We start from the raw sequence: 26,055 nt of genomic DNA on the forward strand, positions 1-26,055 counted from the left end.
CAGTGGCAGTCCCAGAATTTCTCTGTTAGTGCGCTGATTGACTCTGGTGCCGACGAAAGCTTTTTGGATAGAGAGTGGGCTCAACAAATGGATTTGGAGACTGTTCCTATGGACTGTCCGCTGCAGGCTAAGGGTCTAAATGGACAATTGTTGACCCGCATTACCCATCAGACTGTTCCTGTTTGTCTTAGAGTGTCGGGAAATCATCAGGAGAACATTCAATTCCATATTATCGACTGCCCACAGACTCCCCTGGTCCTTGGTATCCCCTGGCTCATAAAACACAATCCACACATTGATTGGGTGACAGGTAGCATTGTTTCATGGAGCACATTTTGTCATGTGAATTGTTTGTGTTCTGCTCAGACTCCTGCCAGTACTGTGCCTCAACCTCCACTGGAGTCCATGGATCTTTCTGCTGTTCCTGACGTGTATCATGACCTGGCATCCGTTTCTGCAAACACAGAGCTACTTCTCTTCCTCCTCACCGGCCTTACGACTGCGCCATTGACCTCCAGCCAGGAGCCCCGCTCCCCAGCAGTCGCCTGTACAATCTCTCCCGGCCGGAGACGGAGGCTATGGAGAACTACATTCGGGACTCCTTGGCGGCAGGTATTATGCGTCCTTCCTCGTCACCTGTAGGAGCGGGATTCTTTTTTGTTGCTAAGAAGGATAAGACCCTCAGACCCTGTATTGATTACCGTGGACTTAACAACATCACCATTAAGAACAAGTATTCTCTGCCTTTGATTAATTCTGCTTTTCCCCTCCTTCATGGTGCTACCATCTTTACGAAACTGGATCTACGAAATCGCGTATCACCTGGTGCGCATTCGTAAGGGTGATGAATGGAAGACTGCCTTCAACACACCCTTGGGACATTTTGAGTATCGGGTTATGCCTTTTGGGTTGTCTAATGCCCCTGCTGTTTTTCAGGCACTAGTCAATGATGTCCTTCGGGACATGTTGAATCGGGTTTGTTTTTGTCTATCTGGATGATATCTTGATTTTCTCAGAGTCCTCCCAGGAACATGAACTGCATGTGCGCCAGGTGTTGCAAAGGTTGTTGGAGAACAAACTGTTTGTGAAGATGGAGAAATGTGAATTTCATGTGTCTGAGACCTCTTTTTGGGTTACATCATAGCTCAGGGGAGCTGCGGATGGACCCAGCTAAGATCTCTGCTGTCACGGACTGGCCAGCTCCCTCTACCCGCAAACAACTTCAACGATTCCTGGGGTTTGCGAACTTCTATAGGAGGTTCATCAAGGACTACAGCCGCATTGCGGCGCCACTCACCGCTCTCACCTCCATCTCACGACCGTTCGCTTGGAATGAAGGGGCCGAATCAGCGTTCGAAGAACTGAAACATCGCTTCGCCTCGGCTCCCATTCTGATGCAGCCGGACCCCGACCGCCAGTTTGTCGTGGAGGTGGATGCATCCGACACTGGGGGTAGGTGCAGTGTTGTCACAACGTTCTCCTGAAGATAACAAACTGCATCCCTGTGCTTTTCTCTCAAGGAAACTTTCTCAGGCAGAGAGGAATTATGATGTTGGAAATCGTGAACTGCTCGCCGTTAAGCTGGCTCTCGAGGAGTGGCGACATTGGTTGGAGGGGGCGGAACAACCCTTCATCGTTTGGACGGATCATAAGAATCTGGCTTACCTCCAGTCAGCGAAGCAGCTCAACCCCGTCAAGCCAGGTGGGCACTATTTTTTGGGAGATTCAATTTTTCTCTGTCTTACCGTCCTGGGGTCACGTAACGTCAAGCCTGACGCCCTGTCTCGTGTTCATTCGGCTGTTGATACTGGTAGTAACCCCTGAACCCATTTTGCCTCCTACCTGCAGTATTGCAGTCATCACATGTGACATCGAGGGGATTGTTAGACAGGCTCAACATCATCAAGCTGACCCTGGGAGGGGTCCTCCTAACCGGATGTTTGTCCCTGAGTCTGCTCGCTCCCAGGTACTTCAGTGGGCTCACTCGTCTCCCCTTACCTGTCACCCTGGAGTTTCGCGGACCCTTGACTTTGTGCGACGGAAGTTCTGGTGGGCCACGATGGAGGCGGACACTCGAGCCTTCATTGCTGCTTGTACGGTATGTGCACGAAGTAAAAACTCCACCCAGGCCAGCGCTGGTCATCTACGACCTCTACCTATACCCAGCCGGCCCTGGTCGCATATCGCTATGGATTTTGTCACTGGACTTCCCCCTCATCTGGTAAGACTGTCATTCTTACGGTGATTGATCGTTTTTCTAAGTTCGCTCATTTTTTGGCCCTACCTAAACTGCCCACTGCCAGAGAGACGGCTGATATTTTGGTTGAACATGTGTTCCGCCTCATGGTCTACCCACGGATATTGTCTCTGACAGGGGTCCCCAGTTTGTCTCCCAGGTGTGGAAAGCTTTCTGTAAAGCTTTGGGCATTACATCCAGCCTGTCCTCTGGATATCACCCCCAGACCAACGGGCAAGCCGGAGAGAGCGAACCAGGAGATGGAGACCGCACTTCGCTGTGTCACTGGTTCTTACCCCTGGGTCATGGAGCTCCATGCTCCCCTGGGTGGAATATGCTCATAACACCTTGACTAACGCTTCCTCTGGTTTGTCTCCTTTTCTGTGTGCTCTGGGTTATCAACCTCCCCTGTTCCCTTCCCAAGAGAGGGAACTTGCGGTACCCTCGGTGCAGTCCCACATGCGCCGCTGCTGCAAGGTCTGGAGGAAGGCCAGGGTAGCTCTGTCCCGAGCTTCGGCGTACATGCAGAGGCAAGCCAACCGTCACCGGTCCCAGGCTCCCGGTTACTCTCCTGGTCAAGAGGTATGGCTGAAGTCACGGGACCTTCCATTGAAGGTGGAGTCGAAGAAGATGGCACCTCGTTTTATAGGACCGTTCAAGATACTGTCTATTGTTAACCCCTGCGCGGTTAAGCTACAGCTTCCTGCCTCCCTACGGGTTCATTCCACCTTTCATGTTTCCCAGATTAAGCCTGTGTCGGTTAGCCCTTTGTGCCCGCCCTCTCGTCCCCTCCTCCGCCCAAGATCGTGGGTGGGGGTCCGGTCTACACTGTCCGGCGACTTCTGGATGTTCGCCGCCGGGGTCGTGGGTTTCCAGTACCTGGTGGATTGGGAGGGTTATGGTCCTGAGGAACGTTCCTGGGTGCCCAGGAGCTTCATTGTGGATCCTGCTCTGGTTCGTGAGTTTCATAGGTTACATCCTGATAAACCCTGTCGGCCGCCAGGTGGCGTCCGTAGAGGGGGGTACTGTTAGGCCTACTGCTGCTAGGTAGCTCTCTCTCTGCTCTCTCCCTCCCCTCTGTCTGTCCTTGATTGCAGGAGTGAAGTCTGGTGTGCGGGAGTCAGGGTTCCAGCTGCAGCTCATTCACCATAATCACCTCAGCCTTTAAGACCCGGTCAAACTTTCCACTCATCGTCAGATCATAGTCAAGACAACCATATATTTGGATCCTGACTCCTGCCTCCGCTTCACTCCTGCCACCACCATCCTGCTCTCCACTATCGGGCCTCTCCTTTGGACTCACCACGGACACTAGGACATTACGGTACCACACCTGCCCTGACCTGGATCTGTACCCTCCCTGTAACCTGGACTTGCTCTTCCCCATTTATTGGAAACCTGGACTATTGAACATTATAATAAACCTGTTAAAACTTCTCTGGCTTGGTGTACTTGTCTGCATTTGGGTTCTATCCAGTTAAATCATAACAACAACGGCTCAGCCGCGAAGTGGTAGGCCACACAAGCTCACAGAACGGGACCGCTGAGTGCTGAAGTGCGTAGCGCGTAAAAGGCGTCTGTCCTCGGTTGCAACACTCACTACCGAGTTCCAAACTTCCTCTGGAAACAACGTCAGCACAAGAACTGTGCGTCGGGAGCTTCATGAAATGGGTTTCCATGGCCGAGCAGCTGCACACAAGCCTAAGATCACCATGCACAATGCCAAGCGTCGGCTGGAGTGGTGTAAAGCTTGTCGCCATTGGACTCTGGAGCAGTGAAAACGCGTTCTCTGGAGTGATGAATCACGCTTCACCATCTGGCATTCCAACGGACAAATCTGGGTTTGGTGGATGCCAGGAGAACGCTACCTGCCCGAATGCATAGTGCCAACTGTAAAGTTTGGTGGAGGAGGAATAATGGCTATTTTTCATGGTTCGGGCTAGGCCCCTTAGTTCCAGTGAAGGGAAATCTTAACGCTACAGCATACAATGACATTCTAGACGATTCTGTGCTTCCAACTTTGTGGCAACAGTTTGGGAAAGGCCCTTTCCTGTTTCAGCATGACAATGCCCCCGTGCACAAAGCGAGGTCCATACAGAAATAGTTTGTTGAGATCGGTGTGGAAGAACTTGACTGGCCTGCACAGAGCCCTTACCTCAACTCCATCGAACACCTTTGGGATGAATTGGAACTACGACTGCGAGCCAGGCCTAATTGTCCAACATCAGTGCCCGACCTCACTAATGCTCTTGTGGCTGAATGGAAGCAAGTCGCCGCTGTAATGTTCCAACATCTAGTGGAAAGCCTTCCCAGAAGAGTGGAGGCTGTTATACCAGCAAAGGGGGGATAGAACTCCATATTAATGCCATGATTGATTTTGGAATGAGATGTTTGACGAGCAGCTGTCCACATACTTTTGGCCATGTAGTGTATGTCAAATAATTATCTCTATTTCAATCTATACTCTTTTTGGAAGGCTCTGTTCATATTGCTTAAATCCATATACCAGTAGTTGCATAGTTTCTCCCACCAGCTAAATGTTTCATGGGCCATTTCAGTGGAGAGAGAATCCTAAAATCTAGCTGGCACTATTAGACAAGGTTGTAATGCTGATTGAAGGCACTATAGGTCATTGATTCATAGTATTCAACCACAAACAAGGGAATGTATCTGAGTCAGGCTTTAGAGTGGCACCACAGAGGCAGTTGTTGTCGGAGTGTCTTGAGTCCTGGTCCAGGTTGCTGCGTTACACATCTGTAGAAATCTTAAGTTTATGGCAGTAGCATATAGAACAGCCCTTGACTGAGGATTGTGGCAGGAGGGTGATGGGGGCAGCAGAGAGGAGGAGGAGGAGGAGGAGGAGGAAGAGAGATAGAGATAGAGATAGAGAGAGAGAGAGAGAGAGAGAGAGAGAGAGAGAGAGAGAGAGAGAGAGAGAGAGAGAGAGAGAGAGAGAGAGAGAGAGAGAGAGAGAGAGAGAGAGAGAGAAGAACTGGTAGGCTATGGGAGTTGGGGGTGGTAGAGGAATGCGTGGGGATGGGGAGAAGCCTTACCATTGCTCAGGCTGGGGGAGAGGTGGTCACTCTCGTTGTGTCTGCGTCTGCTTGGCTCCCGGGCCTGCCTCCCTGCAGGCTGTGGCCCCTGGCCCTCCAGCATGTTCACTATGTCCATCCGGTCAATGCTTTTCAGAGCTGTGTACAAACGCTCCACTGTACATAGGAGCCACAAGAGAGAAAGAGAGACAGAGAAAGGGGGAGGATAGAGGGATAGAGAGAGAGAAGACGGAGACGAGAGGCAGGACAATGGGAAATGGACCGTTAAATAACAGACAAGGAAGTGGAAGATATTATGAGGAGAATAATGACATTGTTTACCAGTACCCTGACAGACCCAGGTCTGTCCCAGAAAACAACAGAGTTAACACAATGTTAATATAAGGTACTGCATAGAGTGGACAAGTCTCACGTGCAAATCCAAGAGCCAGTGCAAGACAGTACGGTGGGTGAGTGGAGATGATTAATATAGGATAAGAGGATGCACAGGAAAGATCCACTGACCGTTATGGGATCTCAGGTACTTACTCTTGGCTCTCTTGCCCTCGCAGGTGGCCCATAGGCTGAGCAGGGCAGAACTCTGCTCCAATAGGGAGTTAGGATTCTCCACACGGATCTTATTAATGTCATCTACACTGAACTGTAGCTCCCTCGCCAGCTCTGGAGAGACAAAGGTGGAGAGACAGAGGCAGGGAGGAAGGGAAAAGCAGCCGCAAGCCATTAAAACTGATACACAGACTCAGACGCCGACACAAGCACCAAACACAGGCACGAGACACAGACATTCATTCCACTCACTCACCAGCCCAGCTCAGTCCCAACTGTTCAGCTATTAAAGCCATCTTCAACTCTGTCTTTTCCATGGCACTCATTGATGCTGCAGAAACCAGACCACAACTGATACTTTAACATGGGAAGTTAATGTACAGTTGTGATAATTACTGCATGAAGGGGCACATGGAATGTGAACGTGTTGGTGTGGGGTATGTCATTGTCTTATGTCGGGTAGCTCGACTAACTCGTCTGCACTGATTGAGGGACGAGCGTTGTGTAGGAATGACGCCACCTGTCGGAAGACAATGGCGGTTTGTATGGGGTATTTTCGGGATGGGATGGCAGGCACCTTTACCCATGGCAGGCTCATTCAGGGTGCTGTATCTCTCTCGCAGGGCTAATGGGGTCAGAGTTCGCCTCCGGTCTTCACTCCCAGCAGCCTGCCAAGCAAACATAAGCAAAAGCCTCTGGAATATATAATTTGCCTCAGATCTCACAAGTTCACAAAATTAAATATGCATGTGTGTATTATAAAATGAAAGTGCAGTGCTTTTCAAAGCATCCCAAAAACGTAAACTATTTTTTTAGGCCTACCTTGAGACACAGGGGCATGGTAATATTGAGGTTGCACAGCACATGTTGGCTGTCTTCGTACTTGGTAGACTTGCGCATGAAGGACAGGAATCCGGAGTGATCTTTACTACTGTCTCTCACCTTGGAGAAGAGAACCAAGAGAAACAGACAAGAGACATTTTCAGTGTGAGAGGGAGACCCAGAGATGGAGGGAATAATGGAGATATGAAGGAAGACAGAGAGAGGGAGAATTAAACACCTTGACAGAGACGGGGAGTCTGTTGTCTCTGAAGGCCTGGAAGCTGAAACAGCGAGGCTGCTGGGTAGCCTTCCTCACTGGGACCAGGTTCCCAGAACACTCCAGGTGCAGTGGCATTCCTTCCATCACCTGAGGGGAGGACACTAACGTTAGACACAGTGGCCGTGTCCGAATACCCATACTAGTGTACTACATACTTAAACTGTATACAATGCACTCATTGTCGCATACTATTTTGCACGTACCGTTTAGTAAAAAGTATGCAGTATGCCACGGCTGCAACGCAGTAGAAGCTCCTGACTGGCTGAGTAGGTGGGGTGGGGCTGAGTGCGGGTGGATTTTTCCAAATTCAATAGACATGCATCGCATTAACCAGCCTGATAATAGCTCATTTCCAATTCGACTAACTTCTCTAAATAGAATAGAATAGGAATGGAGTTATAGGCCTACTCAGGCTGGTTATAGGCAGACTATCACATTCCACCTATACCGTTGTAGACCATATCGCCCATCTATCCTATTTAAAAAGGACTGAAGACAGAAACAGATAATTTGGTTCCATTTCAACATATGTATTATTAGTGAAACCAAAGTGCTGTAACATATACAAATTCAATCAAATAGCCTTGCACACATACAAACACTTTTCAGAAGTTCAAATCAAAAGGCTATTGCACAGAAAAACGTGGACAGTCGGGTGCATCGCAAATTCAGAACCGCTGGACAGCAACATAATGAACTAAACGAGATCAGAATGACTGCTAAGGCTTGATCCATATATTAAATAGGTAGCCTAGACAACAAAACTAAAATACTCCATATGTACAAATCAAAAGGCCTGATTAACATGACATCAATAACGCAACCACATCTCGAGTCCATGGTACCGACACATTCAGAAATCAAAAGATGGTTTAGTATTTAGTTTAAAGTCGATACACCTATAATTTCTCAGAATGTCTCCCCTTTGTGGAAGCTAGGTGAATTGCAACAGCACTAGGCTGCATTCAAAACAAATCTCCCCCTCCACCGCATGCCATTTCCCCGTAAGATGGCGGAGACTCGGGCTTGAGCTTTTTATTTTCGGTTTTGGTCCACCAGCTTCAAACAGCTGTTAAAACGATATTTGTTGTTATTGAAAATATATTTCACAGTGATTTAAATGGTACAATGATTCCCTACACTATTCAGTGCTTGTTTTCTCACATAAACTGAAATTGAGCGAACAGTGTCCAATTTTAGCAACCAGGAAATTACAGCGATTGGCCCGATTTCTTCTAGATAACACAGCCACAAAGTCAAAACAGGTTTCCCATTTTGACAATAGGCGAATAGTGTGAAACTTCTTCTTTCCACTATTACTGCAGATATATTATGGACATTTTCTGAATTTTCAATGCAAAAGCATTTATTTATATATATATATATATTATATATATATATATATATATATATATATATATATATATATATATCCTATGTGTAGCACCTTTAAAAGCTCTGATAAAGGCCAAGAGAACAATAAACAATTTTTTATGAGAAAGCAGAAAACTTTGGGAATGTAAACATAAATCAATCTGTTTTCAAAGATTTAGCCAACGATCCAATACTTGTTATCATTAAAAGGAGAGCAAAAACGACTTAGCCTACATTTGAACACCACTGCAGAAGCTTTGGTATTTGGCATCTTCCCAATTAAGTAGCCTAGTTTTGTTGTTTGGCTACTTGAAGAGAACTAGGGCCTATCACTTGCAGCCCACCTCTTCCAATGCATTGTGGAAAAGAGTGCATCTGATTCTACTAGATGAAGAGACAAAATGAGTATAACATCCTGCCACTTAAAGTATACTGTATTTTTGAAATGTCGCATAATATTAAACATTATTCTTTTGCATACTCAAACAGCCTACTATTTAGGACGCAAGTATAGGTATTCGGACACAGCCGGTGGCTCCCTCCATATGAGGAACTATAAAGGGGGCAGCCTGATCCACCCTCTCCAGTCACTTCACAGTGCCTCTTCAGATGAAGCTTCTAAACAATGACATCATCATGATAACCATCGATATAACCCCCTGCACTGACCTCGATATCGCGACTGCGGGCCACCTCGCTGAAGTTCTCGTGCTGCTCCAGGGTTTTGTCCATCTTGTCATCAGTCATGCAGTAGCAGCGCAGGCGGCCCTCACGGATCTCGTTCATCTTGGCAAACACCACAAACTTGGCCATGTAGGGCACGGCTGAGAGCTCCCGGTACAGGAGGTTGGCGAAAGACACGGCCTCGGCTGTCCGGGGACAGTCAGCCAGCCAGAACCTGAGAAGAGACACCAGTGTGTAGGATATATGGTAACCCTTAAGTTACTCATGACTAGATCCTGCTGATTTTGTACGTTTGCCCACTGACAAAGAAATGATCATTCTATAATTTTAATGGTAGGTTTATTTGAACAGTGAGAGACAGAATAACAACAAAAAAATCCAGAAAAACGCATGTCAAAAATGTTATAAATTGATTAGCATTTTAATGAGGGAAATAAGTATTTGACCCCCTCTCAATCAGAAAGATTTCTGGCTCCCAGGTGTCTTTTATACAGGTAACGAGCTGAGATTAGGAGCACACTCTTAAAGGGAGTACTCCTAATCTCAGCTTGTTACCTGTATAAAAGACACCTGTCCACAGAAGCAATCAATCAATCAGATTCCAAACTCTCCACCATGGCCAAGACCAAAGAGCTCTCCAAGGATGTCAGGAACAAAATTGTAGACCTACACAAGGCTGGAATGGGCTACAAGACCATCGCCAAGCAGCTTGGTGAGAAGGTGACAACAGTTGGTGCGATTATTCGCAAATGGAAGAAACACAAAATAACTGTCAATCTCCCTCGGCCTGGGGCTCCATGCCAGTTCTCAACTCGTGGAGTTGCAATGATCATGAGAACGGTGAGGAATCAGCCCAGAACTACACGGGAGGATCTTGTCAATGATCTCAAGGCAGCTGGGACCATAGTCACCAAGAAAACAATTGGTAACACACTACGCCGTGAAGGACTGAAATCCTGCAGCGCCCGCAAGGTCCCCCTGCTCAAGAAAGCACATATACAGGGGCCGTCTGAAGTTTGCCAATGAACATCTGAATGATTCAGAGGAGAACTGGGTGAAAGTGTTGTGGTCAGATGAGACCAAAATCGAGCTCTTTGGCATCAACTCAACTCGCCGTGTTTGGAGGAGGAGGAATGCTGCCTATGACCCCAAGAACACCATCCCCACCGTCAAACATGGAGGTGGAAACATTATGCTTTGGAGGTGTTTTTCTGCTAAGGGGACAGGACAACTTCACCGCATCAAAGGGACGATGGACGGGGCCATGTACCGTCAAATCTTGGGTGAGAACCTCCTTCCCTCAGCCAGGGCATTGAAAATGGGTCGTGGATGGGTATTCCAGCATGACAATGACCCAAAACACACGGCCAAGGCAACAAAGGAGTGGCTCAAGAAGAAGCACATTAAGGTCCTGGAGTGGCCTAGCCAGTCTCCAGACCTTAATCCCATAGATAATCTATGGAGGGAGCTGAAGGTTCGAGTTACCAAACGTCAGCCTCGAAACCTTAATGACTTGGAGAAGATCTGCAAAGAGGAGTGGGACAAAATCCCTCCTGAGATGTGTACAAACCTGGTGGCCAACTACAAGAAATGTCTGACCTCTGTGATTGCCAACAAGGGTTTTGCCACCAAGTACTAAGTCATGTTTTGCAGAGGGGTCAAATACTTATTTCCCTCATTAAAACGGAAATCAATTTATAACATTTTTGACATGCGTTTTTCTGGATTTTTTTGTTGTTATTCTGTCTCTCACTGTTCAAATAAACCTACCATTAAAATTATAGACTGATCATGTCTTTGTCAGTGGGCAAACGTACAAAATCAGCAGGGGATCAAATACTTTTTTCCCTCACTGTATGCAGGTGATCAGCATACCTAAAACGCCCAGTGCAGTCAAAAACATGATTTTCCAGTTTTAGATACACTCATCGGCCAGTTTATTAGGTACAGCACTCTGTTCACAAAAATGGGTCGCTCCTATAGTCAGTGAGTCACGTGGCCGTGGCTTGCTATATAAAGCAGGCAGACAGGCATTAAGGCATTCAGTTACTGTTCGATTGAACGTTAGAATGGGCAAAACATGTGACCTAAGCAACTTTGAGCGTGGTATGATCGTCGATGCCAGGCGCACCAGATCCAGTATCCCAGAAATGACTGCTCTCTTGGGGTTTACATGCTCGACAGTGTCTAGGGTTTACCGAGAATGGTGCGACAAACAAAAAAACATCCAGTCAGCGGCAGTCCTGTGGGCGAAAACAGCTAGTTGATGAGAGAGGTCAAAGGAGAATGGTAAGAATCGTGCAAGCTAACACGCGGGCCACAAACAGACAAATAACGGTGCAGTACAACAGTGGTGTGCAGAACGGCATCTCGAAACTCACAACTCGTCGATCCTTGTCACGGATGGGCTATTGCAACAGACGACCACACCGGGTTCCAATCCTATCAGCTAAAAACAAGAAGAAGCGGCTCCAGTGGGCACGCGATCACCAACACTGGACAATTGAGGAGTGGAAAAACATTGCCTGGAACATGACAGCGAGTTCAGTTTACTTGAGTGGCCTGAGCAGACCCCAGACCTCAACCCAATAGAGCATCTTTGGGATGAGATGGAAAGAGCTGTTCGCAGCATGAGTGTACCACTATCTAATCTGCAGCAACTGCCTGATGCCATCATGTCAGCATGGACCAACATCTCTGTGGAAGGTTTCAGACACCTTGTAGAATGCCCCGATGAATTCAGGCTGTTCTGGAGGCAAAGGGGGGTCTGACCCGGTACTAGATGGATGTACCTAATAAACTGGCATGTGAGTGTATATTTCCACACTATGAGGTTGGAATATTACTGTGAAATTGTGAAAATTATGAAAATGCCCTTTTAGTGTAAGAGCTGTTTGAAAAGGCCACCTGAAATTTCAGCCTGTTTTGGTGGGATGGAGTTTTGGGCTGCCTGGTGACATCACCAGGCGGTAAATTAGTTAATAGACCAATAAGAAAGAGAGTTCCAAACCTCTCTGCCAATAACAGCTAGTTTTCAGTTTCCCCCTCCCCACTTAGACCACTCCCAGACAGTCCTAGCTAAATTCTGGCTTGAGAAATTGCTCTTTGCTAAGAAGCTATTTTTGTATCTTTTTGATCATTTTAATTGAAAACAATCACAGTAAGGTACTTAATTGTTACCGAGAAAAAACGGCTGCATTGGACTGCTCTCCAGTGACAGAAAGAGCTGGATTGTGAACTTGAATGTGAACTTGAATGTCTAATGAACATGAATGCTAATGAGTGAGTTGCTGCTGTATACTTACCGTGCTGACACATTGGTTGTGAAGTTGGCACAGTCTTTGCTATATATGAGCTTGGTGGTGCCTGTGATGTCCTCCCACTGGGCTGGGGCTGTTCCACCTGGGCAGAAGGAAGAGATATCAGTTACACCAAGATATAAGGAGGAGGAGAAAAAGGTATACTAAACATGCAAGGTGATTTTACTCCACCATATCACTCTGACACCCATTGTTATGGTGCAGAGAATCAACAGTTACTGTATATAGCAATGACATTGCTTATTCTCTGGCTTGCAGACCTACATCAATCTGGATTTTCCCATCTCATAGCTGAGAGACTTTGAATCACTGTGTTCAATCAATTTCCTTCTGTCTATGAGGTGTTCATGCGGTCCAACGCATAGTTTACTCTAAATAGTGATGCAGTTTCACTGTGCCATTAGTCCACTGTAAGGCCTCAGTCAGGTTCACTAAAGTGTGAAAGTGTTGGCATACCGATGACACTGCAGAGCAGGCGCAGGCTGGTGGTGTCCCCCTCCCCAGAGTCCCGGGGGCTCTCTCTCCAGGAGGGGGGTAGGGGGATAAACAGGCCGATGGGCCGGTGGAACTTGCGTCGCCGTGGCTCCACAGTCACCACAGGGCTGAAGGTTGCCTGGTTACCCAGCAGCTTGGCAACCAGCTCGTCTGGGACTGGTTGGGCCTGAGGTTGGAGGGGAAAGGATGTGTGGAGAGAGGGATGACGATGTGGTAGAGGAGTGTGGCAAAGAAAGAGAGGAAGGCAGAGAGCGAAAGAGGGAGAGAAATTGACACAAAGGTAGACAGACAGATAGCAATGTAGAGAGAAATAGTAAGAGAAAAGAAGAGAGAGTGAGAGATGATAGGATGTATGTAATGATGTAATGGATGACAATGGACAGATAAATAAATCAGATGGAAGAAATGAAGGATGAAGAGAAAGAGAGAGAAGTCTATGGTCAACAAAATACTATTTTAATCTACACCAAAACATACAAACAATTTGGAAAGACACATTGCGTAAATGTTTTCGTCAGTGTTGTTTATTGTAAAAATGTGTGGAAAAAAATTATTAACATTTAAAAATCTATATTCACAAAAAATCATAAACCTTTAGACATTAAAACAAACAGATTTGAAAGAAAAATACACTGTTTTACCCAAGGCCCTTTGTGACTAGTCTCAGTATAAAAAACATCTCACAATTCAAGTATTCATGTACAGATTCCTTCATTCACTTGCTTCAGTTGATGAATATGAAATGATAAAATAAATGATCTCCCTCGCTACACATTCAAGTTAACTGTCTCACTTTGTACAGCCTTTGAGAAGGTTAGCGTATCTGCTAGTGTAAAGCTATCACCGGGTTATGAGGCTATGAAACCAAATCCAAACCACTTTAGCATGCTGCTAAAGAACACTCAATTTCAACAAAGTCCCTCTGCATTATCTAACCATGACTATAGTTATAGAATGTAACCACAGTAGTGAATGATGCATTAAGCTTTAGGACACAGGCATGCTCATTTGCAAACATTAGTGACTCAAAGATGCCCTTTCAAAACAGCCTCATATAAACTTTGAAGGTTAAAAAGCCCATAGTCAAAGTGACTGTACTATGTGTATGTACATAGTACATCTCACTGTTTGTGCGTAGCACACAGAAAAAAGACACCAATTTGCAAATGTTCAACCTCCATATTGAGAACAAAAACAGAAAACTCTTGGTAAAGCAAAAATTATATAAAAGGTGCTGATCAAATTCAAACCAAATACACATAGCATGCATATAGCATTCTTGGTCATACAGGCAGGCACTAACGATACTGTCTTCCTCCTTCTTCCTCCTCATCCTCCCATCTCACCTGCAGGCCCAGACGGACTCGCTTGGTGACCGCTGTCTCAGGGAACGTAGCCTGGACCATCGGCACCAGTTTACTGGTCAGCTGACCCCCCTCTGGGCCAATCAGGTCACTCTCCTGCTGGACGCGCGACACCACAGCAAAGTAGAGGGGGAAGTCAGTGGAGATGATTCGTCGGATACGCTTCTTCCCAAGCTCCTCCTGGCTCTCCAGATCTAAATGAATAAACAGGCAGACCGTAGCGGTCAATGAGAGTGGGGAATACTCTTACAGTACTGATAAGAAAGCAGTGATAAACACCAAACAGCCTGTTATTAGTGACTGTAATCAGATCTGACTCAGTTAGTAGAACTTCTCATTCTACTACCTTCATCCATCCCATTGAGGATAGTCTCCAGCACATCGTCGCCATAGCGATTGCGGTGTTCCTTCCAGACAGAGCCGTTCTCACTCCTCAGCACCACCAGCTCCCGGTCCCCTCGACCCAGAGCAGCAAAGTGAGGGATCTCCACGATCACAGGCCTGAAAGACACACAAAGACACAGAGACACACATCAATAAGCTCACAATATAATTAGTGGATACCCTCACCGAATGTGGAACACAATTTTACAATCTGATTTTTCTTCCTGATCTCAAACTGTAACCTATTATCTTTTGTTGACAACTCATGCACCTGTCCTCCCTTCAATACTCTACAGTGTAGGTTTATTTAAGTCCTCACCCTAGGAACTGCATGCTGGCTGGGCCCAGTGATATGATACGGCTGGCTAAGCCCTCTCCCTCCACCAGGGGGGGAGGAGTAGTGAGTTTCTGGGGCTTGACCAGACGACAGGTGATACGTGTGGGGGCGGCACAGGTCCGTGGAGGGATGATGACACGCAAGCCGTTATGTCTGCTGCCTCGCATCGAGCCGCCCCGAGCATCCACCATGAAACTCACAAGGAACCTGACAAGAGACAAGCGTCCCCACATCATTAGACAGCATACCAATGTTTCTATTTCCGCTCTTGGATAGGGTTGCAAAGGGAGGGTGTATTACTGGAAACTTTCTACATTTACCAGTAAACTACCAGAATTTTGGTAGATTTCAAGGATTTTATGTAATCTATCATAAGACATGTACTGGCCCTTTTGGGTACTTCAGATTATTACAGGTGTTTGTAATTATCTCTGGTCCTCTGTGTGGCCTTATCACATGTAAAATATATTAAATAATTAAACAAGATGATAAAAAAAAAGATATATATATACAATGACAAAGCTGTAAAACATTATCCTAAATATATACCATCAACTTAGTGAATACCATTTGTGTTTAATATGGGAGGTTTATTTATTACTATGTCAATATGTATTTGTTGTCAATGTTTTGATGTCAAACTGGTGGCAGTTGTGAAAAAAGTCAATAGTTTAACGAGTTGCAGAGGTTATAGAAAATATTTCCAGTGTTGATTAGATACAATATATATTTGTACCCCTTTTTTCTCCCCAATTTCGTGATATCCAATTGCGATCCAATTACGATCTTGTCTCATCACTGCAACTCCCCAACGGGCTCGGGAGAGGCGAAGGTCGAGTCATGCGTCCTCCGAAACATGAACCGCCAAACCACGCTTCTTAACACCCGCCCGCTTAACCTGGAAGCCAGCTGCACCAATGTGCCGGAGGAAACACTGTTCAACTGACGACCGAAGTCAGCCTGCAGGCGCCCGGCCCACCACAAGGAGTCATTAGAGCGCTATGAGACAAGTAAAGCCCCCCCGGCCAAACCCTCCCCTAACCCCGACGACGCTGGGCCAATTTTGCGCCGCCCTATGGGACTCCCGGTCATGGCCGGTTGTGACACAGCCTGGGATCGAATCCGGGTCTGTAGTGACGCCTCAAGCACTGCGATGCAGTGCCTTAGACCGTTACGTCACTCGGGAGGCCTGATTAGATACTTTTATCATTAAGTAGGCTATTTTCTCTTGAACCATTTGGTCTATCTACTAGAAACTCATGGACAATATGGACACAGATATAAAAAATGGTCACACTTTATTTGGATAGTCCGGATTATCTGTAGATGGGGGAAAAAAGTATTTGATCCCCTGCTGATTTTGTACGTTTGCCCACTGACAAAGACATGATCAGTCTATAATTGTAATGGTAGGTTTATTTGAACAGTGAGAGACAGAATAACAACAAAAAAATCCAGAAAAACGCATGTCAAAAATTTTATAAATTGATTTCCATTTTAATGAGGGAAATAAGTATTTGACCCCTCTGCAAAACATGACTTAGTACTTGGTGGCAAAACCCTTGTTGGCAATCACAGAGGTCAGACGTTTCTTGTAGTTGGCCACCAGGTTTGCACACATCTCAGGAGGGATTTTGTCCCACTCCTCTTTGCAGATCTTCTCCAAGTCATTAAGGTTTCGAGGCTGACGTTTGGCAACTCGAACCTTCAGCTCCCTCCACAGATTTTCTATGGGATTAAGGTCTGGAGACTGGCTAGGCCACTCCAGGACCTTAATGTGCTTCTTCTTGAACCACTCCTTTGTTGCCTTGCCTTGGCCGTGGGTTTTGGGTCATTGTCATGCTGGAATACCCATCCACGACCCATTTTCAATGCCCTGGCTGAGGGAAGGAGGTTCTCACCCAAGATTTGACGGTACATGGCCCCGTCCATCGTTCCTTTGATGCGGTGAAGTTGTCCTGTCCCCTTAGCAGAAAAACACCCCCAAAGCATAATATTTCCACCTCCATGTTTGACGGTGGGGATGGTGTTCTTAGGGGCATAGGCAGCATTCCTCCATCTCCAAACACGGTGAGTTGAGTTGATGCCAAAGAGCTCGATTTTGGTCTCATCTGACCACAACACTTTCACCCAGTTCTCCTCTGAATCATTCAGATGTTCATTGGCAAACTTCAGATGGCCCTGTATATGTGCTTTCTTGAGCAGGGGCACCTTGCGGGCGCTGCAGGATTTCAGTCCTTCACAGCGTAGTGTGTTACCAATTGTATTCTTGGTGACTATGGTCCCAGCTGCCTTGAGATCATTGACAAGATCCTCCCTTGTAGTTCTGGGCTGATTCCTCACTGTTCTCATGATCATTGCAACTCCACGAGGTGAGATCTTGCATGGAGCCCCAGGCTGAGGGAGATTGACAGTTATTTTGTGTTTCTTCCATTTGCGAATAATCGCACCAACTGTTGTCACCTTCTCACCAAGCTGCTTGGCGATGGTCTTGTAGCCCATTACAGCCTTGTGTAGGTCTACAATCTTGCCCCTGACATCCTTGGAGAGCTCTTTGGTCTTGGCCATGGTATAGAGTTTGGAATCTGATTGATTGATTGCTTCTGTGGACAGGTGTCTTTTATACAGGTAACAAGCTGAGATTAGGAGCACTCCCTTTAAGAGTGTGCTCCTAATCTCAGCTCGATACCTCTATAAAAGACACCTGGGAGCCAGAAATCTTTCTGATTAAGAGGGGGTCAAATACTTATTTCCCTCATTAAAATGCAAATCAATTTATAACATTATTGACATGCGTTTTTCTGGATTTTTGTTGTTGTTATTCTGTCTCTTACTGTTCAAATAATCCTACCATTAAAATTATAGACTGATCATTTCTTTGTCAGTGGGCAAACGTACAAAATCAGCAGGGGATCAAATACTTTTTTCTCTCACTGTAGATGGTCATACTATCAACAAGCTATCTGTTGTTAAGCAACTGCTTGCTAAGGTTATGGTTAGGGTTAGGTTTAGAATAAGGGTTAGGGTAAGAGCAAAGGTTAGGGTAGGGTAAGGGTTAAGTTTAGGGTTAGGATAAGGGTTAGTTGAAATGTGACTGATAGTCTGTAGAGCATCTACAGTGCCTTGCAAAAGTATTCATCCCCCTTGGCGTTTTTCCTATTTTGTTGCATTACAACCTGTAATTAAAATGTATTTTTATTTGGATTTCATGTAATGGACATACACAAAATAGTCCAAATTGGTGAAGTGAAATGAAAAAAATAACTTGTTTCAAAAAATTCTCAAATATAAATAACGGAAAAGTGGTGCGTGCATATGTATTCACCCCCGTTGCTATGAAGCCCCTAAATAAGATCTGCTGCAACCAATTACCTTCAGAAGTCACATAATTAGTTAAATAAAGTCCACCTGTGTGCAATCTAAGTGTCACATGATCTGTCACATGATCTCAGTATATATACACCTGTTCTGAAAGGCCCCAGAGTCTGCAACACCACTAAGCAAGGGACACCACCAAACAAGTGGCACCATGAAGACCAAGGAGCTCTACAAACAGGTCAGGGACAAAGTTGTGGAGAAGTACAGATCAGGGTTGGGTTATAAAAAAATATCAGAAACTTTGAACATCCCACGGAGCACCATTAAATCCATTATTAAAAAATTGAAAGAATATGGCACCACAATAAACCTGCCAAGAGAGGGCCGCCCACCAAAACTCACAGACCAGGCAAGGAGGGCATTAATCAGAGAGGCAACAAAGAGACCAACGATAATCCTGAAGGAGCTGCAAAGCCACAGCGGAGATTTCGAGTATCTGTCCATAGGACCGCTTTAAGCTGTACACTACACAGAGCTGGGCTTTACGGAAGAGTGGCCAGAAAAAAAGCCATTGCTTAAAGAAAAAAATAAGCAAACACGTTTGGTGTTCGCCAAAAGGCATGTGGAAAGACTTCCCAAACATATGGAAGAAGGTACTCTGGTCAGATTAGACTCAAATTGAGCTTTTTGGCCATCAAGGAAATCGCTATGTCTGGCGCAAACCCAACACCTCTCATCACCCCGAGAACACCATCCCCACAGTGAAGCATGGTGGTGGCAGCATCATGCTGTGGGGATGTTTTACATCTAAAGCAACACTCGAGTGGTTTAAGGGGAAACATTTAAATGTATTGGAATGGCCTAGTGAAAGCCCAGACCTCAATCCAATTGAGAATCTGTGGTATGACATAAAGATTGCTGTACACCAGCGGAACCCATCCAACTTGAAGGAGCTGGAGCAGTTTTGCCTTTGAAAATTGGCAAAAATCCCAGTGGTTAGATGTGCCAAGCTTATAGAGACATTCCCCAAGAGACTTGCAGCTGTAATTGCTGCAAAAGGTGGCTCTACAAAGTATTGACTAGTTATGCACGCTCAAGTTTTGTGTTTTTTTGTCTTATTTCTTGTTTGTTTCACAATAAAAAATATTTTGCATCTTCAAAGTGGTAGGCGTGTTGTGTAAATCAAATGATACAAACCCCCCAAAAATCTATTTTAATTCCAGGTTGTAAGGCAACAAAATAGGAAAAATGCCAAGGGTGGTGAATAATTTCACAAGCCACTGTACAGATGGACTATCCAAATAAAGTTTTACCAAAATGTATACCATATATGAATACATTGTTTTAAGTTATTCAAGTACACAAAGTATGTGGACACCTCTTCAAATTAGTATATTCGGCTATTTGAGCCACACCTATTCCTGACAGGTGTATAAAAATCGAGCACACAGCCATGCAATCGCCATAGACAAACATTGGCAGTAGAATGTCCTTACTGAAGAGCTCAGTGACTTTCAACGTGGCACTGTCATAGGATGCCACCTTTCCAACAAGTCAGTTCTTCAAATGTATGCCTTGCTAAAACTGCCCCGGTCAACTGTAAGTGCTGATATTGTGAAGTGGAAACGTCTAGGAGCAACAACGGCTCAGCCATACGTGGTAGGCCACACAAGCTCACAGAACTTGACCGCCAAGTGCTGAAGTGCGTAGCGCGTATGCATAGTGCCAACTGTAAAGTTTGGTAGAGGAGGAATAATGGTCTGGAGCTTTTTTTCATGGTTCGGGCTAGGCCCCTTAGTTTGAGTGAAGGGAAACCTTAACGCTATAGCATACAATCACATTCTAGTTGATTCTGTGCTTCCAACTTTGTGGCAACAGTTTGGGGAAGGCCATTTCCTGTTTCAGCATGACAATGCCCCCGTGCCTAAAGCGAGGTCCATACAGAAATGGTTTGTCAAGATCGGTGTGGAAGAACTTGATTGGCCTGCACAGAGCCCTGACCTCAACCCCATCAAACACCTTTGGGATGAATTGGAATGAATTGGAATGTTAATTATCAAAATTACTGCAGATTCCAGTAACTTTGGTAAATTACTCGTAGCTTTGCAACTCTACTCTTGGATATTGGTTTATTGACAACATAAGGCATTTGTCGGTGTAGGGCTGCAGGCAGGGGAGGATGGACACACGGCTGTGTGTACTGACCCTGTGTGTATGGGGCTGGCCACAGGACTGACGTTGTCAGAGGTCTCTGTAGCTGGACTGCTTGGGATCAGGGAGTCATCGTCATACTCTTTCTGTAATGGCATTGGAGTGTGTACCTAAAAGACAGACAGGAGAATGGCTCATTGTAGCATTTGACATTTTTACTTTTCTACTCACTCTCCACAGGATTAGAGATACACACATTTTCAGTAATGATATAGCAACTATAATGACACCCCCTGGTTAGGACAGAACATAACCAGTCTGTTCTGTACCTGCTCCATTTCGTGCTCCTTCAGGATGACCGTCTCTGGGGATACACAAGGGATCCTGGGAATGGCAGGCGAGTAGTTGCTATTGGAGAGAAGAGTAGAACACAGAGTGAGTAAAGGGAATATTCTTATTCCACTCCACACATCCCAATACTGCTCTAATCCAACCATTCCCTGTTCTTTACCATTACATACCCCCTATCAGCCCCCTCTAAGCCCCCTCCATCTACCCCATCCCCTACCCCAGCCAACCCTACACAGTGCCCAGCCCTCTCTCGTACTCCATAGATTTCTTGGGTGACAGGAAATCATCATCATGGTCCTTCAAGTCATCCATCTTCATGTACCTGGCTCCTTCCGTCCCCAAAAGCTCCTCCCCTTCAGACAACAACAGCAGGGCCAGAGAGAGAGAGAGAGAACAGACAGTGGTCAGAGGAGTGACAGAGAGAGAGAGAGAACAGTGGTCAGAGGATTGACAGAGTGAGAGAGATCAACAAGAAATCTGCAGCATGTGAGTCAGAGTTAGAAAGCATAGAATGATTGAGTATAGCAAATATAACCTAGAATTTATATCAGGGATGGGCAACTGGCGTCCCGCGGCCCGCCCACCCTTCTTTAGGCCTGCAGATCAATTTCCAAAAACGAAAAAAATAAAAACTCAGTCGGGGTCTCAACTTACTGTTGAGAGTTAGAATAGTAAAATACACAAGGTGCAATTTGAAATTTGGTTGTCCATCAGCAGTTTTTCTCTTGTTATGTCAGTCACTGACAGTCACTCACTTAGCCTGTGTCAGCATTTTTTTTTTAGATTGGTAAGTTAGTATAGCTAGCTATCTAAACTTGTAATAATCATGGTCGAATTACCGACCGGGGGGCCCCCATTGATTTTGTTAGTCACTCTCACTCAGATCATATTAAAAACTGCAAACCTTTTTCTCCACCCTATGGCAAAATGAGTAGAATTGCATGAAATTTGTTATAAATTGCTAAATCTTCTCTCCGCCGCATGGCAAAATGTGTAAAATTGCAGCAAACTTGCTTTAAAACTGCAACAAATGTTCACTTAGGGCCCCAAAAGGATAGGGTGACTACAAGGCTCTGACTGTATGTGTGGGTATGGATGTGGGTACGCAGACCCGCGAGCCCCTCATGATGAGTTCAGATGTTTTGTGGCCCCCACCCCCATCAAAGTTGCCCATCCCTGGTTTATATAGTAGTTAGGTTGGTGAGTTGAAGGATTAACGACTACCCTCCACACAATGTGCACGTGTTAATGCTTGTCAATGGGAAGAGATTTAGTGAAGCCACGATCACAGATCACAGAGACTCAAAGGCAGATGGAGAGAAAGGACATGGAGAAAGATAGAAAACAGATGGTGGTTCTTGCACAATATTAATCTAAAATGTGATCTGTTGAAATACTTTTCATCCATAAACTATTTCCGGTAGTTGAATATTTGGAGCACAGCATACAGTATTGGATATTTACAGTAAAATATCAAAGACTTTCCTAACATCTGGACAGTTACAATATGGCCCAACACGAACTGAGTCTAAAACAGGACAACGTCACTACAGCCATGTCCATTGGGGTTTCCCTGTCCCCTGATAGTCCACATCAACATGGACCCAATCTGGCTGGATTAAATTGATTTAACAGGGTTGAGAGGTTTTTTCTCTCCCTCTGGGAGTCCTGGCTGAGGGGCATTCTTGTAAAAAACAAAACACAAAGTACATAGAGTACATAGAGTACATAAAATACATAAAATACATATACTATGTACAGTATGTACTTCACAAGAGACTGGCATGGCGGATACAAAAAAGCACTCATGAATCAAAACCATCTATTTTCACTTAAGCTATTATGTTCTCTTATCTGTGTTTCTCTACCCATCTTAGTTTCTTCCAGGAAGATGAGTGGAGGCAGGTTATAGTTACTTACCCCCTCAAATCCTGAGCTAACTGGAGAGAAGTCAACAGCGCCAAACACAATTGTTCTGTTAATGCATGTGCTTGTGTCTGTGTATCAATCAGCACGAGAGGTGTTAGGGTTGGCTTTGGTGAGTGTTTGAGTGGGTGCCTGGACATGGTCCGGAGCCAAATCAATGGTGAGGGCATAATTACCAGTGAGTCTGTATGTGTGTTTCCACAGGTTTAAAATGAGTCAACTCACCTCCTCTTCTCGCCTTTAACGAGTGTGTGTGTCAGATGTTTTGAAAATCAGAAGTGTAAAGTATGTGTATGTGTGTGTGTGAGAGGAATATGCCTGTATGTTCCATCATTTGAGCAAATAAGTGATCTGTGTCTTTAAAACAGCAACTAAGCTACTTTCTAATTTTAGACCAACGGTGACAATCTGTCAGTTAAATTATCAGGGAGCTAAAAATATAAGGATGTGACTTCCTCTGACATCATTGTCAAGGTGTTGTAACATTTACACTTTGACCTTTACTGGTTGATAAGACACCTGTGGGATTTTGAAGACTTTTGTGCAAAACTGTTTTTGTCGCACCATTACTACGTTCTCATTGCCTCACAGTATATGGACAGCACTGCAAACACACACAGCACACACACGTCTTTACACACTACAGAAACAGACTATACAAATGACAGCGGATGTAGTGGATCACAATGGAGGAACATTGATAAATACATCATAACAACAACATCAACAAGACAACAACATCCAGACAACACCATCAACATCTTGGAATGTTGATACAGTACAGTAACATCTTGGAATGTTGATACAGTACAGTAACATCTTGGAATGTTGATACAGTACAGTAACATCTTGGAATGTTGATACATCTTGGAATGTTGATACAGTACAGTAACATCTTGGAATGTTGATACAGTACAGTAACATCTTGGAATGTTGATACAGTACAGTAACATCTTGGAATGTTGATACAGTATAGTAACATCTTGGAATGTTGGTACAGTAACATCTTGGAATGTTGATACAGTACAGTAGCTTTGGCAAATGTTTTAACTAGATAATTCAATTTTCACCTTGATTAAAATCGTAGTGAATGGTTTGATACACTTAATGGGTGAGTGTCCAACCTCCACTACAGGGCTTTTCTCTTACAGTACAGTATGCTGTGCTGTTTCACCCAGTAGGCTGGTGAGGACAGCCACCCCCAGTCCCCAGCCCCCAGCCGCAGTGACATGGAGAAAGATAGAATACATCTGATCTGGGGAGTTAGTGACTGAGAGTCAGGTCTATGTTACTGGAGGGATAAAGAAAGGTTGTAGACATGGAGCCATGAAATGCATGCACCACAGTGAGCATCAGGAGAGATAGAAAGTCGCAAAAGGACCAGGCGTAAAAGAAGAGAGGCGGAAAGAAAGAGAGGTGGAGAGAAAGAGAGGTGGAGAGAAAGAGAAGTGGAGAGAAAGAGAGGCGGAAAGAAAGATGTCACGAGCTTGAAATGGAGCCACACACTCTAAGACGACCTATGAGCACCGCACAGAGAAGAGAGAAGGAGACAGTCATACCTATTGTTAGCTGTGCAATTCCTAAAAAACAATCAAAAAGCAAAAGAGGCATATTTTAGGAGGCTGTGCACAGTTACAAATAATTTCTAATAAGTCTATTCAAAGTGTTCAGACATTTTTTTAAACAGAATGGACTGGCAACTAATTGTGCCATAAAATATAATGAGGTATTTGTATAGCTATAATCTCACTATTAATACAAATTAAAGTACAATACATCTTCTATCTGGCCAAAAGGAGGAGAAAGTGTGTTCAGTACTGAATCTGTCTCCTTGTGTTCTGTCTGTAACGTATTGTAAGTGTTGTGTACCTTCATCCTCTGATACGTCCAATATCTCATCCACTGTTTCTGGGAAACTCATACGATGTTTCTCTGTGGTGGTCTGAGGGAGAGAATGGGAGAAGAGAGAAAAGAGAGACAGGTTCAAGACAGAATAAAGAGCAGCATGGAAGGATTACAAACTATTCAAAAATGTATATAATGTCTGCATCGAGAGGAATATAAACATTATTAGTTGAAGATATTTGACAACACCAAAAAGTACTTCTACACAGACTCAGATGATCAACAGTGGTACTTATTTACTCCTCACCATGGAAACCGTCTCCTCTGTAACTAGTTTGAGAACGTCGATTACAGAGATGTACCCCAACCGCTTGGCGATAGACAGGGCTGACATACCGTTCTAACAGAGAGAGAGAGAGAGAGAGAGAGAGAGGAGATAGACTGAGAGAGAGTCATTGAACAGATGATGGCGTGTTGGAGGAGGATGATGGATGAGGTGGAGGACTGATAGGGAGTGAAAGGCAGTGGTGCGTACAGTGGCAACCTCGTTCGGCTGGGCTCCATGTTTGAGCAGTAAGGTGACGATGTCTGTGTGGCCCTGTTGGGCTGCCTGGTGCAGGGCAGTGTAACCAACCTGGGGGACAGAGACACAATCATTAACATACTGACAAGACACAATGAAAATAATCACATCAAATAGCCAGTTCATATTACTGTGCTTCACTATTAACAATGCAGGATCATTTGGGGTAAGTGTAGTTCCATTGGTGTCCAGAGGGAGGTGCTCACCTTAGTCTTGCTGTTGACATTGGCCTGCTGCTGCAGGAGGAACTTCACCATCTTTACATTGCCATAGTGACAGGCAACATGGAGAGGGGTGTATCCCATCTGAAACAGAGACATGACGTGGGATAGAAACACAGAGTAGGACCCCATCAGTATCAAATACAATCAGCACACACTAATAACTGGATAGCTAACTAACACATGATTACAAATTCAACACATACAGCACCAGTCAAAAGTTTGGACACACCTACTCATTCAAGGGTTATTCTTTATTTTTACTATTTTCTACATAGTAGAATAATAGTGAAGACATCAAAACTATGAGTAGCCACCCTTTGCCTTGATGACAGCTTTGCACACTCTTGGCATTCTCTCAACCAGCTTCATGAGGAATTGCAGGAGTTCCCACATATGCTGAGCACTTATTGGCTGCTTTTCCTTCACTCTTCGGTCCAACTCATCCCAAACCATCTCAATTGGGTTGAGGTCCGGTGATTGTGGAGGCCAGGTCATCTGATGCAGCACTCCATCACTCAAATAGCCCTTACACAGCCTGGAGGTGTGTTGGGTCATTGTCCTGTTGAAAAACAACTGATAGTCCCACTAAACGCAAACCAGATGGGATGGCGTATTGCTGCAGAATGCTGTGGTAGCCATGGTGGTTAAGTGTGGCTTGAATTCTAAATAGATAATTGACAGTGTCACCAGCAAAGCACCCCCAAATCATCACACCTCCTCCTCCATGCTTCATGGTGGGAACAACACATGTGGAGATCATCC

At 45.1% G+C, this 26,055-nt stretch overlaps 1 protein-coding gene across 17 annotated transcripts in view; it reads right to left on the reverse strand.

Moving 5' to 3' along the window:
* Positions 1 to 26,055, reverse strand: part of LOC121584885 (ankyrin-1) — a 167,830-nt gene that overhangs the window by 24,245 nt on the left and 117,530 nt on the right. For 11 of the 17 annotated variants that reach the window (XM_041901083.2, XM_041901094.2, XM_041901091.2 and 8 more), the window contains 20 exons: positions 25,276 to 25,374; positions 25,022 to 25,120; positions 24,794 to 24,886; positions 24,511 to 24,583; positions 24,201 to 24,221; positions 20,972 to 21,068; positions 20,694 to 20,772; positions 20,419 to 20,534; positions 14,878 to 15,102; positions 14,521 to 14,675; positions 14,157 to 14,368; positions 12,772 to 12,976; positions 12,301 to 12,397; positions 8,981 to 9,209; positions 6,896 to 7,024; positions 6,658 to 6,777; positions 6,413 to 6,503; positions 6,092 to 6,166; positions 5,818 to 5,949; positions 5,290 to 5,445 (listed from right to left, as the gene is read on the reverse strand). In XM_041901083.2, the coding sequence (XP_041757017.2) occupies positions 5,290 to 5,445; positions 5,818 to 5,949; positions 6,092 to 6,166; positions 6,413 to 6,503; positions 6,658 to 6,777; positions 6,896 to 7,024; positions 8,981 to 9,209; positions 12,301 to 12,397; positions 12,772 to 12,976; positions 14,157 to 14,368; positions 14,521 to 14,675; positions 14,878 to 15,102; positions 20,419 to 20,534; positions 20,694 to 20,772; positions 20,972 to 21,068; positions 24,201 to 24,221; positions 24,511 to 24,583; positions 24,794 to 24,886; positions 25,022 to 25,120; positions 25,276 to 25,374 (2,503 nt within the window). The remainder of the gene's footprint in view (positions 1 to 5,289; positions 5,446 to 5,817; positions 5,950 to 6,091; positions 6,167 to 6,412; positions 6,504 to 6,657; positions 6,778 to 6,895; positions 7,025 to 8,980; positions 9,210 to 12,300; positions 12,398 to 12,771; positions 12,977 to 14,156; positions 14,369 to 14,520; positions 14,676 to 14,877; positions 15,103 to 20,418; positions 20,535 to 20,693; positions 20,773 to 20,971; positions 21,069 to 24,200; positions 24,222 to 24,510; positions 24,584 to 24,793; positions 24,887 to 25,021; positions 25,121 to 25,275; positions 25,375 to 26,055) is intronic. The other 6 variants (XM_041901101.2, XM_045225682.1, XM_045225673.1 and 3 more) reach the window with 4 other exon arrangements.

This window comes from Coregonus clupeaformis, chromosome 16 (assembly GCF_020615455.1).
Source record: "Coregonus clupeaformis isolate EN_2021a chromosome 16, ASM2061545v1, whole genome shotgun sequence".
In the NCBI taxonomy this organism is placed as follows: Eukaryota; Metazoa; Chordata; class Actinopteri; order Salmoniformes; family Salmonidae; genus Coregonus; species Coregonus clupeaformis.